The sequence below is a fragment of the Tetranychus urticae genome, chromosome 3 (assembly GCF_039701765.1).
Source record: "Tetranychus urticae isolate SD_2017Ah chromosome 3, NJAU_TeUrti_SD_1.0, whole genome shotgun sequence".
NCBI classification, from domain to species: Eukaryota; Metazoa; Arthropoda; class Arachnida; order Trombidiformes; family Tetranychidae; genus Tetranychus; species Tetranychus urticae.
This window is the reverse complement of record NC_142960.1, coordinates 15,554,127-15,571,211: the sequence shown is the minus strand read 5'-3', so window position 1 is coordinate 15,571,211 and position 17,085 is coordinate 15,554,127. Positions and strand designations below refer to the sequence as shown.

Sequence of the window (17,085 nt, the reverse complement as noted above, 5' to 3'; positions counted from 1 at the left end):
GTGATGAAATATCAGGATACTTCTTTAAAATACTATAAAATTTTTACTTAACTTTAAATTGATTGAGATTCCTAATCCTCGATTAGAACCAGATTATCCCCGCGTGGGTGCCATTTTTTGCCTTATAATTGTTAACAAAAGACTGTATTTCTAAAAGAGGAATAAATCAAATAATGTAACTTTTACTCAACTAAAATTTCATAGATCATGATAGAGAAATGATGGTGTCCTCGGTTGGCGATCGGTTAAACTTATTTCCAAAGAATCTAGTCCTCCCATCATGGAAATATGCAGCCAGACCACTTTGCGTGTAAAGATGGTGTTACTTAAATTAGAAGTGTAAGGAGTAGATAGTTCACTTCAGAGTGCACGGATGATTACAAGTTGCGGGTTGGTCAGAAATGTGGGCTTTGTTGCTCCATGTATGGAAAATTGAGGCGCAGGAGGTGGTGGAAGAGGTAACTGAGGTGGAGGAAAAGATGAAATATCAAAATGTGCACGTTAAATATTCATCATAACGTTAGAAAATTATGTTCTGGAATAAAAACTATAGCACTATGGCGCATGTGCACAAACTTTGCCTTTATTTTTCTGTAACATGTGGCATGGATCTACCTGTAAACAAAGTTTCATGCCTGTATTTATGATTATTTTCTTAATAATTATGCTTAATTAATTAATCTTTAACCCTTAACCCTTACATAACATTTAGGACTAAATAAGAAAACTGTCCATTCTCATTATCAAATGCTTCGAATGGTAAGTAATTGATTAAATTTGAAATTAGATAATTCTAATTTTTTCCTTATTGAATTTTTCAGGTTTGCTTCAATATTATTAATAAAAACCCAATAAGAATCGGAGGTCCTGGAAGATGCAGTGGAAATTGAAGAAACAATGTTTTAAAAAGAAAATATAATCGGCTGATTAAATAATGACCAAATAAGCAAATCTGGGTATTTGGTGGAATCGACAGAGAGTCAAAATTATGTTTTGCTGAAAAGAGGAAGCTGTTTTGGGGAAAAGAGAGATGAAAAACTCTTTATTTGATTTATCGCCATATTATTCCGGGACGACAATTTATGCAAATGGTTGGAGCAGCTATCAAAATCTGCGGCTGGATGGTTATAAACATGGAACTGTTGACCATTCGGAAAATTTTCTTAATCCTTTTGATCAAAATGTTCACACTTAGAACATATAGAGAAAATGGCGAGCCTTAAAAGAAAATATGCCGAAGTTCTCGAATAGAGTTAATAGTTCTGACCATGTCATTGGATTTGTATACAAATCAATTTATCATACTGCCAATCAAACAGGAATTAACTTTCAAACTAGCCTTGAACATCTCCAAAATAATCCTTTCAACTGTGATCTTTGATTAAATTCATCTTGTGCTAATCTTCGACATTTATTATTACTTTTACCTTTCTACCTTACTTATTACTTTTATTGGTATTAATTGTGTTATCCCCAAACATCTTTTCTAAAATGCCGCTTAAATGGTTTCCTTTTTTTCGAAGCTAAGCTGGACATAAGCCGTAAGTAAGAAGGCGAGAGTCAGCCGACGGTTACTTCTACAGCCTTACCTACTTTTTAACGATACTTTCTTCAATACAGTAGGTGTTAGGGTTAGTTAACAAAAACGGATCAGAGTTAAGTTGATTTTGAAGTGTCGCCATCTCGAGCATGTTCAGTTTCTAGCGACAAAAAAAGTTCGATACTAATGGTACTTTAATTTATTGTTAGAGGGCGACTATGTAAAGAATCTCCACTTTCGTTAGCTCAACCCTAACCCCTACTGAATCGGGAATACGTGATGTGCGATATCAATTTTTTTCGATATAGATATTAAGATTTGGCCCAAATATCGATAATTATCGATATTTATCTACATTTTTATCGAAATTTAACATTGGTTTTAATGGGCGAGCAAAATATCGATAATTATCGTCAATTAGGATAAATCTCACATCTCTGATCGGGAAACACTACTGGAAACAATGAAACCAATGGAAACATTAAAATTCCCAATCAAAACTTCAAACCCTCTATTATAACAATATTGCATGTGATTTGTTGTTCTCTAAACCTTGTTTGTCAACCTTATTTATCATAACATTATCTCAAAATACAACATGACAGTTGAGTATAATAACCAAGGCAAGGCATGATTAGATAAATTTAACTGGTTTTAATGACATTTTTAATGTGAAAAAATAGGTGAATTTTTATGACAAATATGTTCATAAGTCAATTGTTTATAGCAAATTCATAATTGTTATTTATTTCTTATTGTAATGGATTATCAAATACATTTTCAGGTTTTCGTCAGTAAAGCTCAATCTGTTTGGTCCGAGGATAGTTTTTTATTGAAAAAAAGTTCTTTCGATATCTGAATTACTCAATGGAGCAAATTTAAATGAATTCAATTGAACTGGATCATATTCAATTTCATCCAACTGCATCGGATCCAACGTATTAACAATTTTAGAAATTTTTTCAATCTGTTTCAAATCGGTATTTTTGTTAATAACAGTTGCAAATTTTTCTATGATTTCTTTTATGAAACTACCATGAAGATTACTAAATTTTAATTTAATTTCAGAAAATGAATTCAATTGATCTTCAATAGAAAGATTACTTGTTTGTAAAAATTTCAATTTATCAACAATTGTTATTGAGTCTGGCTAAGTCAGAAATTATTGACGGTTCATCTAAAATTTGCTTTAGTCTTACGATAGATGCAGCTTCATTGGAGTCTAATGCATTGACAATAATTTTGAATTCAGAAAAATAATTATAATAATAAACAGAAGCTTCTAACCATGTTCCCCATCTTGTAATCGTTGGCTGAGGAGGAATTGGCAAATTTGAATTCAATTGTTTCAAAAGTTGGATTCATTTCGGAGCTTTTCGGAATACTCTTTTACCTTCAGTAATTAAATTATCAACAGATTGAAACAAATTTCTTATTGTCTCACAAACTCGATGCAAACCATGAATAATACAAGTTTTATGAAGCATTTTAGGATAAATATTTTTAAAGCTTTAGCTGCTTTCTTCATATAATTTGCTCCATCAGTAACAAAAAGAAGAACTCTTTCATAATGCTTACCATCAGGCCAGAGCTTTGACAAAGCATTTTCAAAAACCTGAGCAATGATTGAATGATTTGGAGGTTGCGTATATTCAACATGAATTAATATTGGTTTTTATCCGGTAAGCCATCTAATACACCAACAATGACATTAACAACACTACGACCGGCAATATCACAAGTTTCATCAATTGATATCCAAATATTGTTTGAACCAATATGCGATCTTATGTCACTTAAGGCCTTTTTATATTCAGGTAAAAGCATCCTTCAAAGAGTTCGTTCAGACGGCAATTAAATATTTGTATATTTGAGGGGAAAGTTTTTGAGCTCATCATTTTCAAGCTTAGTCAATTGAATATCAGCTTTGACAAAAGCATTGAAGAGACCCCATTGAACTCGCCTTGAATTTCATTCACCACTTCATTACCTTCATTATCATGATCATTGAATGCCATGATTTGGCTGGAGTCAATATGTTTTTTAGTTTTAATATGTTGGTCAATTTGTGATCGCCTGGTTACGTTGAGAAAAATGTCACATTTGTTGCACTTGAACTTTTCATTTTCAACACAAAAATCTTGACCAAATTGACGAATATATTTATGCCACAAAATTTGTAATTCGCTGGTCATTTTTAGGGTAAAACTCAAGTCAAAATTAACACAAAAATTTAATTTAATAGAACAAAGCAATACACAGATGCTTATACTTAATTCAATTCAATTTAACTCAAAAATCATGCCTTAAACAATCTGATATTTCCTTTTCCTTTATCAGTGATTTAGTTTTTTGTTTTTTATGAAGCTTTAGGTATTTGTCATAAAAAACACCTAAACCTTTTAACCTAGGTTTTTTATGCATTTGCCTTGCCTTGATAATAACGTATAAAAGGTTTTGGATCTTAACAATGTAACAGATTATTGAACGAAAACAAGTTTCGACTTTCAAGTTCCAAGCTTATAAGCCTGAAGTTACAGTCAATCCTCGAGTTTATTGTTTTTTTGGAGTGCTGACATCTATGTGAACTAAAGGGGGAAATAATTAAATTTTACAGTTTGAACAATTAGTCCACTCTAATGACTCTAATTGAATAAAAGGTGATCAAAGTTTCGACTTTGGCCTCGATTATCGCGAAAACTGTAGATCGGAGGATTTTTTAAATGTCCCTAATGGACTCAGTTTTCATGCCCCTACAAACGCACAAAGTCCCAACCCTTAACTCGAAAGTCAGATTTTTTACACTTACTTTTTTTGGTAAATTTTGGCCGTTTGATGGAAATATTTTGTCTATTTTTGTCGAAATAGTGTGATTTTGGTCAATTTATGTGAATTTTGGTTAATTTTGGCATTTTTTGGTGTTTTGGTTAATTTTGGTTTTTTAGTGAACACCGTTTTAATGCAAGTTTTCTAGTTTCTGCTTAAGAATTTCCTGTTTTGTAGCTAAAATGCAAATCATTAGCTTGCTCACTTAATTAAAAATCTTAAACCAAAATAATTAACCAATCTTTGAATTATTAAGATGTTTGATTTATTAAAATTTGGGGAATTTTGATTTACAGTGAAAGAGTAAAGACTACCTTACTCTTTGATTAGTTGGAGGGTCAAACATTTAAAAATTTTTGATGAAAACTGTGCTCCATATTGCGTCTACATTGTATATTGTGTTTCATTGGAAGTTTTAAAATTTTCAAGATTGATAGTAATGAGAATTAATAAACATTCATTAGTTTGCATTTTATGCTATGAAAACATATATTTTACACAAAACATTACCAAACTGTATATGATTGGCAATATTCAACATCTTGGTTTGATTCCCAATGTCAACGTCTTGGCTGTCTTTATGACTGCTCCTATTACGTGTTCAATTTTACTTGGAGTCTTGTCATTAGGAAACAGCTGATAGTTTCGAACCAACGATGCCAGTGAAAGCTTCGCATTTATCAAAGCAAACCTCATTCCGATACAGGTTCGAGGTCCAGCACCAAACGGTAAGAATGTAAAAGGTTTCGGCGAACCTTCCAAAAATCTATTTGGGTCAAAAACTTCTGGTTCAGGATAATTTTCTGGATCATGGTGCATAGCATAAACTGGTATAGTAACTACGGTTCCTTTTTGTATCTTAATATCTGTACCTGGTAAAATATAATCAGAATGAGGAACACGTTGAAATAATAAAATTGGAGAATCAATTCTTAGAGTTTCCGATATAACAGCATCCAAGTAGGGAAGATCTTGTAAAACTTCATAATCTTCAATGTTGGCCTGTGAAACCTCTTGATACAGCTTTTCTTGAATATCTGGATTGGTAGCGAGTCTATAACAGGCCCAAGTCAACAGGGTTGATGTCGTTTCATATCCAGCTATGAGAAAGATAACAGCTGAGCTAACAATTTCATCTGGAGACAATTTTTTAGCTTCGCCTTTGAGCTCTTCCCCTTCTTTACTCACAACTTCAGCGTCGATCAATAGTTGAAGAAAATCATTCCCTTTGAAGTTTCCTTTTTTACGCTGTTCAATTATTGGTAGTGTCAATTGTTTGAGATAATCCAGACTCTCGGTTGAACTTCCACTTATTTTCATCATCCTAGAGACCCATTTAGGCGCCGTCAACAGAATGAAAATTTTAAGCTTATTGGGCTCAAATACTTCCACGAAATGTCGTAATATTTCATCATCTGAACTGTTGTAAACATCAAAACTCGTAGCAAAACAGCACTTTGTGATGACATCCAAATTGTATCGACCCCAGAAATATTTGGGGTCAAAATCGGGATCCTTTGAAGAAGTCAATTTAACCAGTTCTTTTTGAGCTTCTTGATTACAAATTTTAATCAAGTCAAACATTTTCTTCATCTTTCCAGTGGTAAAAGTAGGCGACAGCGTGCTCCTCATACGCTTCCATTTCTCTCCATATAAAGCAGTCAAAAAATTGCGTTCAACTGGACCAAGATAGTTTTGCTCAAATCCTTGAGGGAAAATGTGAAAATCTTTGACACAAATTTGACGGAGAAGTTCGGGTTCACCCACAACCAGATGAGGGTTGGTTCCTTGGTAAGTCCTGGATACAAACAATAACAATCAGCACATTGAAAGAAACTTGTTTTCATTGAATATTTACCCGTAAACTTTCCCATATTTAGTATAATTATCAATCAAGTTATCCGTTATTGGCTTTGAGAATCCAACATTTCCAAGAAGGAAAAGGGGTTTCGGCCCTTTAACACCTTGCTTTTCCCAGTACGATTGTTTTTGCTTGATGTAACTGTCAATTTAGTAAGGAATTCAATTATAATTAAACATAAAATTGTCAATAAAAAAGCAAATGATACTTACAAGAACAACCAGCTGATGGCACTTATTATACCAACTACAACCCATTGATTTAAGAAGTCAAACATTATGAGACTTGAGAGATGAAACTGTTTGTTATGACTAGTCTATAGTTGAATGGAAGCACAAACTGACAATTGGTTGTATTTATTAATAAATAACTAAGATTGGAATCCAGTTGACATGTTTTGATAAATGCAAGTGCAAATGAACCAGTAGTTGATAGTTATCATGATCATTACTATCGTATTCAAAAACAAGTGATATTAATACCAGTAACTGAAAACAAACAATGAGAGATAAATGTTATTAATTTAAAAGCTTTTCTCTTGTTTACCTTGAAATTTGTTTACCAGTTAAGCCCAAATGTAAACCAGATAAACTGGACGACACAATTGAAGGTGTTAACTGGAGAGGCTATTGTGTTACTGCGGTCAATTATTCACAAATTTAACCTGAGAACTCAATTCCAAAGATCACCAAACCGCAATAAATAGCTAATCTGTATGGAGATTCAGTTGATTAGGGATATTTTCAGAAGATTACATTTAATGGTGTTAATATTGCAAATAAATTAATTTTTTTCCAACTCCGCACTTCAAACTTACTTTAAAGCTAGTTAATTTTGGACTAACGTTAGAAACGATCTGAGCTTCATGTGCATTCATGCGAAGCTTGGTATCATTTGATCGTTGAATCAATACACTTACATTTGAAAATTATTTTTTTTAGTTGAACAAGGTAACCTTTAACATGGTTACAAGTTTTCAGTTCATTTAGAGGTTCCATCAATTCATGAACAAACGAGCAGAACCAGAAAAATGTGAGACGATTCAAAGTATAATTTCATTTTAATATAATAAGAGTTACTGTACTTTGTACTTCATCAGATTTGATTTGATTTTTGCACGAGTAGAAATAAGCTCTTCTGGTAGCAAATCAGACAAATCCGTTTGTATTTATTATTATCATTATAATTATTAATATAATGATTGTAGAAGATCATTTTAATGAAAGCTTGAGTTAATACTCAAATTGTACACACTATTGTATCATTTCAACTCGAAGGTGAATAATTTTCTTGTAAACTTGAGTCCCCAAAAAGTCGGCTAGTACAGCGTGTTAATCCTGGATTTCAACTGTAAGTGTATTCAATCGTAAAAATGGATTACATTACTGAAATAACCTTAAGCTTAAAACCCGAAGAAAGCATACCAATCCCTGAAATAATTGCCAAGAACGAGCTTCGATCACGATTGAATGCTGAAGTGTATGAAAAAATTGGCATTAATTACAACTTGCACACGAAACTTGTGCATACAAACCTTTCAAGCTCAATAAATCTAACAACTCGATTTCTGAGTACATAAGAGCCATCAGCCCCGTAGTCATCAAAGTCTAACTCCATTCCTCTCTTTAGCGTCCGAATTTCTTCAATTGTAGCCATCAGCTGGTAAAAATACTCTAAGGCTTCACACGTTGGTTGAATACTTGAAACCAAATATCGTTTCAATAAATAAATGTAAATGTACTGTTCCGATCTGGTGGAGAAATGAAAGGTTGAAAATTAAATGAAGTCACAAATGATAACCAACAAAAAGACTAACTTTATTTGGTTTCTGAACTTCAATTTGTGCAAATCAGCGTTAAAGATGATAATCAAAAAAAGAAATGAACAAACATTGATGTCACTTCTAAAACGATCTGGAAAACTATCCATAAGGCGAACAATCTTTTTAAACAAATCTGGACTTCTTTTGAGAATTTTTTCCCTTGAGCATATTTTTTGGCCAAACTGAACAAAAAGAAAGGAAAAAAGAAAATCATTAAATATTGTTTATGTTCACCATTTTGAATGGCTCAACTTCAATATTGAAAATGAAATGGGAATTGAATGATCAATGCTTTTTGTGTAAAGTAAAATCATTATAACTTTCAACTTACATACCAACCGTTGATTGAAGCATTATAAGTAGTTATAATTTTTAATGCATTGAGATCCAAGAATGCGTTTTTCAACAATATAATTTTATCATTTAAATGTATCTTCCTGAATGCTCGAGACTTTTCACAAGAAAGTACAAGATCAACTGGACGTGGGTCAGAGTACAAGTCAGCTCTGTATTGATTCAAAATATCCTCACTGGTTCCTTTTTCAACTATATTCTGTACAATTCTTTGTACAGAATTGACGGCTTCTTGGATAGTAAATGACTCAAATCCATCCAACGCGGTTTGTTTTGATAAAAATTCTGACTTTATATTCATTGGTGAAAATTCAACAGCCAATATCTTCTTCCCTACATCAGAGTTCCAAATGTTTCGCCAATCCTTTGTTTGATTCTTTGAAGAATTTTTCTTTCTAATTCCTGTCACTTGGTTTTTCAAAAAAATTAAACATTGTGATGTTAATGATGTCGCGTCATTGTCTTTTAATCTATTCGAATCCACAGTATCAGTTGAGATGGACGTTTGCGGGGAGTTGAATGAAGATTGTTCCAAAGTTGAGTTGTAATATGAGTCGATTGCTTGGGTAAGTAGCTTGATTTGACCATTCTCGAGTAACCTGTCTTTTTTGTGAGAAAAATCTTCCAGTCCATTCGATTGTTGGTTCACAGGTGTTTGAGGTGAATCCGAGGTTAACATGGACTCGATAGTGGCTAATGAAAGAGCTGGAAAATGTGCTGATGTTTCCACGTCAATTGATTTGTTACCTGAAAACAAGGCTTCATTTTGCATCACAGGATTAACAAGTTGGAAATCGTTGTTGAAGTCCATCGTTGAACAGAAAAATGATGTTAAATTCAGAGGGAAAACATTGGTTGACATTTAACGAAAGAAACAATAATCTAGGAATTTCAGACTTATATGAGATAATTGTTAGTTTACCGATTAAATTGAAACTGTGAAATTGGAAGCCATAAATAGGAATAACTGTACAATTGTGATTGAGATGAATAATTACTTGGATCACAATGAATGAATGTCAATGATAACCCAATGCTCTTAAACAACAAAAGTCACTAAACACAAAACAGAAAAGCTGCATTCTTATCTTTAATAAACCAGAAAAATATCATTTTATTGTCAATCACATGAGATAATGGTAATGAACATTTCACTCGACTGTATACATCAGACTATCTTTTGTTTCAAACCATTACGAGATAGCAAAGATCGTCATTTGTATTGTTAATTTAGGTCAAAAATAAACTCAAACGCTTTTCCCATTTATCCGTCAATTTATGCGCCTGTTAATGATTGACAATAATGCAAGATGTGTAAAGGATAACTATTCTGGTATCAGATTCAAGCTTATCATTTCGTTTCTATGAATTTCTGTCAACATCTTGACTGATAATGAAAAATGATCAACGAGAACAGAATATGAACAGTTCGATTTTCGAGTTGAAATGTTATATGATTTATGCCATCTATCATGATATGTCATCTGCAACAGTCCTGTTAAGAGTTGCCAAATTCATTGGCACAGAAGTCAATCTTTGATGGTATCTAGAAAAAAATGATAAAATTTCATTGTAATATTGATACAAACTAATGTGTATTACATTGTAAGATTGTTAAAGATGATAAATCTCATTCGCAATACAGAAGATTTTCATCTTTGAATATCTGTATGAATCAATGAAATTAATTAAATTGTATTGCATCGAGAAAATATATTTTGTTTTCGGAATTGAACCAAAAATATTTATATTTATTACGTATAATCCACGAGTTCTTAGATACTGATGGTTATGATGTGGTGAAAAACCAAGAAACTGCAATACATGCATAGATATTGTGATCAATCACTAGTTGAGTGATGAAGTGTTGGTAAAGTTTGAGAGTGACAAAGGATCGAGTCTTGATTTGCAAACGTTGCATAAAGGTACGTATTTATCAATAGTAATATTGTGATGAGCAAGGTTTACTTTGGCTAAATAAATAGAAAGTAGATAGCGATCTCCCCAATGCAAATATGACCTTTCCGAAGTGACAAAAAGTGTCTCTTTAATTACCTTGAGTTTCTACCATGAACCTTCAAAAAGTCAGAGTTTGCGAAAATTTGAAAGAGAAAGAGAAAGAAGAAAAGAAGAATGAAATGAATAAAAAGTAGAGGAAGAAATTGATTCGGTGTGTAAGTATGGTCTGAACCACGGCATCAACGTTGAATCAGTTAAGTTGTATTGTGTTTAATAAAATAGTCAAAAATCTGTGTTCAACAGTTCCCCATCATCAACATTACATTCGGAGGTTCCACGGAGAGCCCGACAAGCAGAATCGCCTTCTATTAATATTAATATCGCCTAATATTACCTCGGGTTAACCTGTCCTTTGGATCTTGTGCTTTAGTCCTCTCTTTTTAGTGCTATAACTTGTTGTTAATGTCCTTTTCTTCATTGAACTCTCAACAGTGATTACGATCTATTACAGAATAGAAACTTTAACATACTTGCCATGAGTGAACGAAAAAGCTTTCTTGATCCACCTAGAGTTCCGAAAATTCCGATGTTTGACGGTTCCTTCTCAAATGATGCTTTGAAATTCATTCAAAAGTTTGATCTACTAGCAAGAGCTTATGGTTGGAAAGACCTGGAAAAACTAAATTTCATTAGTCTTTACTTGGAAGACACTGCCGCTTCTTGGTTTCGACAGGACATTAGTCCTAAAGTAAATAAGCCTGATTATACATGGGCAATCTTCATGGATGAATTTAAGTTGACATTCATGACTCCAGAATATGAATCTTCTCTTGAAAATCAATTAAGCAGTCGTAAACAACGCAATGATGAGTCAGTTACCAAATTCATAATCGATATTAAAGAACTTTGCTCCAAGTTAGAGAAAAACGAAAAAGAAATACTACGCCATCTCTTCGAGGGTATAAGAGCTGATTTAAAAATACATCTTTACGGTTTAAATCCACAGAGGGTAAAAGAATTCGCCTTCCATGCAAAAAACCTGGAGAAAGGTGCTCCTGTTCCAATTAAAAGCGAAATAGATGAGCTTAAAACCTTGCTAAAAGAACTCAAAAGTGAATGCCAATTTAACCCTATTCCTCCAACACGGACTAATGACAATCGACCCATATGCTATTATTGCCATAAACCTGGTCATCATCAAACCAATTGCCGACTACAACTTCACGACTATGGACTAATGTCGAGTCAACCAAAACAAGGTAGCCAACATCTTGTTAGTTCAAATTATGGTACACTCAATTATTTCGTTCCTCGTCCTCGACAACCCAATCAAAATCAGCAATCGCATTATTACGACCGACCGTTTTACCCAACGGCAAATCAACATCTTTCTCAACATTATGCAACTTCTAATGGTCCTACAAACTCACAACATCAACCTCAAAGTCAAATGCCACAAATTTTTGGGAACTCTAGAAGAGTGTTCCCTCAGCAACCAGCGCAGCCACCATCTAATGTGGTCACTGATTTTGAGCATAAATTGTATCTATGTTCAGTGCACAGTCAACAAGTGACTAAAAGGTTTGATTGATATTGGGTCAACCGTTTCTTTGATTAAATAGGCTCGTTGAGATAAAAACTCAATCCGATTCTACCATAACCCTCTAGTTTGATCTGTCAAAGGTCATTTTCTACGAGTTCTGGGACAAACTAAGTGACTCATTAAAAGAGATCATGTTCGTGTTTCCATCTGGACTGACTTCCTAGTAGTTGACGACACTTTTGCCTATGACCTATTATTGAGAAACAATTTTACTCGAAACGTAGAAATGTCATTAGATTTTAAAATAGGGGACTAATAAAAAATCTAGCGCTAAGTACCCCTGTAACCTAGCTCCTAATCCTACTGAACAATGATTTATCAAAACTGAATGAAAACAAATGAAAATGGATCGATCCCATTTGACCAAGATGTAGTAAAGATGATGTCTAAACTTCAGGCCGATGCATGAATAAAGTTTTGAATGTTTTTAATGATGATTCGACTTTTCGTTACTTTGATTTGATTCCCCGACTAATTACAACCTTGACTAACCCAGAGTTAATAACCCCAAAACCATTTGCACTTTTTACCTGATAAGTCAATTACGACTTCGAACTATAGACTACGACGAAAGGACTATAGGTCGAAAGACGACCTTAATCTTACTATTTCGCTACACGGATTAAACGTCTCGAAAAAAAGATATCTGTAATTCTAGTTTACTTGCAATCGACGATAATTTTGCATATCAATTAAAATCGAAAACTAAAGGTTTATAGTAAAGACAAACTTTCGTTTTTGTTACTAAACATGAACGTAAGTTATGAATTTAGCTGCATGTCATCTCAGTATTTAAATGATAGTCAATGATGGTTAGCCTGAATGCAATCTTCGAAATTATATTGTATCAATGAAACGAATGAAACCAATTGAAGTACTTACCAGAAATATAGACATGTTCATTTTTTATTGATTAACCCTTGCAAGTGATAATTAATTTAATCGGTACGTAATTTAGAGAAAATAATAGAAAAAAAATATTCTTTGTTTTGATTTTTCAAATAGCATTGCTTGCATATGACTTTGCTGGTTGATGTTAAAATCAGCTGTGATGCCATTTAAACCAGAGTGAAAACATCATCTTGAGGTTGCTGTGTAATTTTTTGTATCTTTTTCATATTTAAGGATTGACATTTAACCAAAATACCTTCTTCATTTAGTGTTTAATTTTTTAAAAGTGCTGTTCAAAACAAAGCTTCAAAATAACACAAAATCAGCTGGAGTTTAAAACCATCTGTAATATTTACCAGTTCGATGTACATATATAGAAGATTGATTTGCTTCGAATTATATTCAATCTAAAATTAATCACTCGACTATTTTTTTATCCATGTAAATAGCTCATGCATCTTAACTGAATTTCAAGTAATTTATTCAGTCTTGTGTCTTTCAACTATCAATTTCAACTTTCAAAATCCTTATCAGCCTCTGTTGATACCATATTGTTTCAACCTATTGGTTTGATAAGAAATCATGTTTAAAAAGTTGATCGTGCCAGGATTTGCTGCTGCCATTGGTTGCACTGGAGGAATTTTATTCGAACGGCATCGAAATCAAGTAAATTTTTCAGTCAGTGCGGACTCTTCAGTTGTTGATGGTATCAATCCATCCGATGTTTTAATGCCCATTTCATCTAGTCAAATAAAACCAACCACAGATCAGACCAGCTCGAGAGTATCCACGATCATGAAACATGGGTATCCAAGTTATGACTCTGTGAGGTTGTACAAAAATTTTGTCCTTTCTTACGATCGTCGTTTACGCACTGCTAATTGGGTCTTTGAGCATTTGACGCCTCAAAGTTTGGACAGAAATGCCAGTGTATCTAGGAAAAACTGTGATTTTTTTGAAGATCCCTCAATTCATCCTTCATTTAGAGCCAGAAACCAAGATTTCAAAGGCAGTGGATATGATAGAGGACATTTAGCACCAGCTGGCAACTACAGAAGTAATCAAGAAGAAGGTTGCCAAACATTTATCTTGTCCAACATATCTCCACAAGGTAAATTAAATGGATGAAATAATGTTTCGTTTTGTAATATAAGTACAATTTTTGTTCTATCTTTTCAAAGTTGGTGTTGGATTCAATCGTGGTGTTTGGAATAATCTAGAAAAATATGTCCGTTATCGAGCACGTCGAGCAAAAAATTTATGGACAGTTACGGGTCCTTTGTATCTCCCAAGGTATGTATAGCTTTACCTCTTTGATCAATATGGCTAATCTAAACTTACACTTTTGTTGAACAGGAATAAAAATGGAAAGAAATACGTAAAGTATGAAGTCATTGGAGATCACGATGTTTCAGTGCCAACTCATTTTTTCAAAGTTCTTCTGGTTGAGAATGATGATGGAAACTACGAAATTGAAAGTTTTGTTATCCAGAATAAGCAGATAGATGACAATATACCTCTCAAAGCATTTAAAGTTCCGATTGATAGCATTGAAAGAAGTGCTGGTTTTGTCCTGTTTGACAAGATGCCTAAACAAATGGTACGATCAATGAATAGCAACAACAGATTTTTAGACAATTTCCATAAAAGTTTAACTCAAAAAGATTCAAAGGAACCTTAAAACACTTATCAAGTCATACAACTCATATAGTGAAATCATTTTCAATTCTGTCAAGGCATATCAGTGCACAAGTATACAATTTATTTGAAGTTGCGTTTTGATTAGGATCCATATGTACTTTATATAGGCTGGTAAATCAGCTTTACAAATAGGTTATGTACAAGATTAAGAAAAAGAGATTTTAAGATGTGGATTGCGCTATAATCAAGTCTTCATGGCGCCAATTCGACCAATCAATTTCGCTTTAAACAAATTTCAATGATATGAGCTTACCTAAAATCTATCAGAGAAAGAAAATTGAATTAGTACTGATTGAAATGGTTGCTTTTCATCCATTTTTTCACACAATTTATTTCCTTTAAATTTTTAAAACTCAAAAGAATCAACATTTTATTAGCAGCAAATTAATTTCGCCAATAAAATGATCATTAAAGGTAAAAATGTGTCCTTTTTATGGTATACTGTTGATAAACTCAACATACGTAATTTAAAAAACATAAAATCTTTGGAATGAGTGCCATTGAGATCAAAGCCATAACGTCCCGTACCATGAAGTTTATATTCAAACCATGACCCACTGTTAGAAATTGAGAAAGTGAAAGAAATGAGAAATTTACTTCCAAAATTGGTTAATTAAATATGCTACTTACAGTATCAGCTGCATTTTCAACGTATCTGTTAGCTGCAATACTGAAAGACTTTAACAATTCACATTGACCTCCATTTGCGGCATCCATCGAGTACGTATATACAAGACCATCCGTATTTACAACTAAAAGATGACTAATACCTTTTTCATCTCTATATATGGTACACATTGACTTGCAAGCACTGCTTTCTGGTAATTTGGCACGAGCAAATGGATTTTCGTCGAATAACAGTTTAGATGCATTTTCAGGCAAAATAGACTCAGCAAGTGACTGGAACCTTTCCCGAAACCAGGATGATCCTGTGTTGACAATAGACGCTGAATAATCCAACTTATAAATTTTTAAGTTATTTGTTGTATCATTAGCACAAAGGAATTTCGCATCTTTAGAAAACGAAAGTGAAGTTATTGTAATATTCAAGGTTACTCCTCGTTTGAATTCGTACACACATTCCCCATTGAAAGCACGATGAACTTTTATTAGGATTCCATGTTCACTAGCACTTGCCACGGTCCTTCCATTTGGATCAAAGGTTATTGCAACAAGTGGACTATCATGGGCTTGAATAATTTTGTTTTTATTATTGCTTGGTGCGCCGGAATCATCAAGAATGAAATGCCCAACTTTATCAAACTTTGGATAGGCAACATAACTGTTTACTGGATGCTCAGAAAGATCAACAATGGTTTCTGAGATTATTCCTGATAAAGAGATCTCGTTTATAAGCTTCAAATTTTCAATGTTATTGTAGATGAAAATAGTATCTTCAACCACTACCATAACTCGTTCTTTACTCCCTTTAACGCGAACAATAGGTCGAGCATAGTACATTGGTTCATGAACGTATAGTTCGCCTCTAAAATTACAAAAGCATAGTCTGTTCCTTTCTTCATCGGTCACATAAGCTATTACATTGGTGCCTGGCATTAATTCGAGGAGATAGACTTCTACTCCATACAGTTTTGCCTGACATCTGAGTTCTAAAGGATTTGAAAATTTTATGTTGCGAAGCCCATTTCTTGTACCAACACAAAGATTTTTTTCTTGATGATCAAATTTGAAGCAACGTATAAATTGATCCTCTAAGACAGCAGACATGTTGATGAGAATATTTAAAATTAGAAAACAAAATTAAACATGAATAAAAAAGTTACTGATGTTACTTGTGGTCAGAAGATGATGGTGATGATGATATTTCAATGAGATAAAAGATAAATCAAATAAAAAGATAAAGAAAAGGAAACAATAAAACACTTACAATGTTAGATGTTGGTTAAAGGATAAACTCATCTCAAGTTGGTAAAGATTAGCTTAAATACTTACAAATTATTCAAATTTAATGTCAAATATCAAGTAGAGGGGGCAATGTGTTGGTCACAGCAAATGAAATTAGCCGATATAAATTATAAGTAGACATTCCTGAAATCATTTTATTATTGGTAGTTAACGTGGTTTACATGGAAATGAAAAATTTAATCCGGCGTGTCAGAAAAATGCATTCACTTCTCAAACTGAAATTTGAGTTAAAATGATATAAGAAAGATGGCGTTGAATTAAATTAATTGTACACAACTTGTTCTACATTTAACCAATACAAGACAACCAAAGGTGATTGGATGAGTTTTTAATAAAAAATTAACAATTCTGGAAGCTAACATTTTATTTATTGGTTGGCACCTAATTGATCATCTTTTTTAGTTATACAGTGCATTTTTGTTGGCTAATAAAGCAAAAACTTTTATTCAATGACCTCTAATAAGTATTTGTATTTTATTTGAACAAATTTTTTAAGATTATTTTGTATTGTTTTGCTTTGGATTTTATCCAAAGATTATCATTGGAATCGGATATATTAGGTATTGACATGTTGACGAAAATCAGTGTGTAGAAGGGATGAT

At 33.0% G+C, this 17,085-nt stretch overlaps 5 protein-coding genes across 7 annotated transcripts; 2 read left to right on the top strand and 3 right to left on the bottom strand.

The window, feature by feature from the left end:
- Positions 1-4,608: 4,608 nt before the first annotated feature.
- LOC107364262 (cytochrome P450 3A2) lies at positions 4,609-6,545 on the bottom strand. Its single transcript, XM_015931596.3, has 3 exons — positions 6,440-6,545; positions 6,225-6,368; positions 4,609-6,164 (listed from the first exon to the last, which is right to left on the bottom strand). The coding sequence occupies exons 1-3, from the start codon at positions 6,502-6,504 to the stop codon at positions 4,901-4,903; spliced, it is 1,473 nt and encodes a 490-aa protein (XP_015787082.1). The 5' UTR covers positions 6,505-6,545; the 3' UTR covers positions 4,609-4,900.
- Positions 6,546-7,377: 832 nt separating this feature from the next.
- Positions 7,378-9,673, bottom strand: LOC107364263 (uncharacterized). Of its 2 annotated transcripts, XM_025161205.2 has the most exons (5): positions 8,381-9,673; positions 8,044-8,231; positions 7,762-7,977; positions 7,652-7,699; positions 7,378-7,575 (listed from the first exon to the last, which is right to left on the bottom strand). In XM_025161205.2, the coding sequence occupies exons 1-4, from the start codon at positions 9,263-9,265 to the stop codon at positions 7,687-7,689; spliced, it is 1,302 nt and encodes a 433-aa protein (XP_025016973.1). In that variant the 5' UTR covers positions 9,266-9,673; the 3' UTR covers positions 7,378-7,575; positions 7,652-7,686. The 2 variants fall into 2 exon arrangements, with proteins under 2 accessions (XP_025016973.1, XP_015787083.1); XM_015931597.3 differs by having other exon boundaries at positions 7,378-7,699.
- Positions 9,674-10,763: 1,090 nt separating this feature from the next.
- LOC149093464 (uncharacterized) lies at positions 10,764-12,061 on the top strand. Its single transcript, XM_089269893.1, has one exon. It carries the CDS (start codon positions 10,898-10,900, stop codon positions 11,951-11,953), a length of 1,056 nt encoding a protein of 351 aa, XP_089126019.1. The 5' UTR covers positions 10,764-10,897; the 3' UTR covers positions 11,954-12,061.
- A 979-nt stretch (positions 12,062-13,040) lies between these two features.
- LOC107364193 (endonuclease G, mitochondrial-like) lies at positions 13,041-15,428 on the top strand. Its single transcript, XM_015931517.3, has 3 exons — positions 13,041-13,967; positions 14,038-14,149; positions 14,213-15,428. Exons 1-3 carry the CDS (start codon positions 13,439-13,441, stop codon positions 14,535-14,537), a joined length of 966 nt encoding a protein of 321 aa, XP_015787003.1. The 5' UTR covers positions 13,041-13,438; the 3' UTR covers positions 14,538-15,428.
- Positions 14,598-16,465, bottom strand: LOC107364192 (WD repeat domain phosphoinositide-interacting protein 1). 2 transcript variants are annotated; one of them, XM_015931515.3, is made up of 3 exons: positions 15,188-16,465; positions 15,020-15,114; positions 14,598-14,817 (listed from the first exon to the last, which is right to left on the bottom strand). In XM_015931515.3, the coding sequence occupies exons 1-2, from the start codon at positions 16,283-16,285 to the stop codon at positions 15,100-15,102; spliced, it is 1,113 nt and encodes a 370-aa protein (XP_015787001.1). In that variant the 5' UTR covers positions 16,286-16,465; the 3' UTR covers positions 14,598-14,817; positions 15,020-15,099. The 2 variants fall into 2 exon arrangements, with proteins under 2 accessions (XP_015787001.1, XP_015787002.1); XM_015931516.3 differs by having other exon boundaries at positions 14,598-14,810.
- Positions 16,466-17,085: the final 620 nt, after the last annotated feature.

What these genes read in the sequence shown, in the direction of transcription:
- LOC107364262 (XM_015931596.3), bottom strand. Translation starts at nt 6,504, where the DNA reads ATGTTTGACTTCTTAAATCAATGGGTTGTAGTTGGTATAATAAGTGCC. An exon ending in GCCATCAGCTGGTTGTTCTT is followed by an intron (nt 6,369 to 6,439) that starts GTAAGTATCATT and finishes CTAAATTGACAG; the next exon opens with TTACATCAAGCAAAAACAAT. An exon ending in AAATATGGGAAAGTTTACGG is followed by an intron (nt 6,165 to 6,224) that starts GTAAATATTCAA and finishes GTTTGTATCCAG; the next exon opens with GACTTACCAAGGAACCAACC.
- LOC107364263 (XM_015931597.3), bottom strand. Translation starts at nt 9,265, where the DNA reads ATGTCAACCAATGTTTTCCCTCTGAATTTAACATCATTTTTCTGTTCA. An exon ending in CTTCAATCAACGGTTGGTAT is followed by an intron (nt 8,232 to 8,380) that starts GTAAGTTGAAAG and finishes CTTTTTGTTCAG; the next exon opens with TTTGGCCAAAAAATATGCTC. An exon ending in AAGTTCAGAAACCAAATAAA is followed by an intron (nt 7,978 to 8,043) that starts GTTAGTCTTTTT and finishes TTTCTCCACCAG; the next exon opens with ATCGGAACAGTACATTTACA.
- LOC149093464 (XM_089269893.1), top strand. Translation starts at nt 10,898, where the DNA reads ATGAGTGAACGAAAAAGCTTTCTTGATCCACCTAGAGTTCCGAAAATT.
- LOC107364193 (XM_015931517.3), top strand. Translation starts at nt 13,439, where the DNA reads ATGTTTAAAAAGTTGATCGTGCCAGGATTTGCTGCTGCCATTGGTTGC. An exon ending in GTCCAACATATCTCCACAAG is followed by an intron (nt 13,968 to 14,037) that starts GTAAATTAAATG and finishes ATCTTTTCAAAG; the next exon opens with TTGGTGTTGGATTCAATCGT. An exon ending in GGTCCTTTGTATCTCCCAAG is followed by an intron (nt 14,150 to 14,212) that starts GTATGTATAGCT and finishes TTTGTTGAACAG; the next exon opens with GAATAAAAATGGAAAGAAAT.
- LOC107364192 (XM_015931515.3), bottom strand. Translation starts at nt 16,285, where the DNA reads ATGTCTGCTGTCTTAGAGGATCAATTTATACGTTGCTTCAAATTTGAT.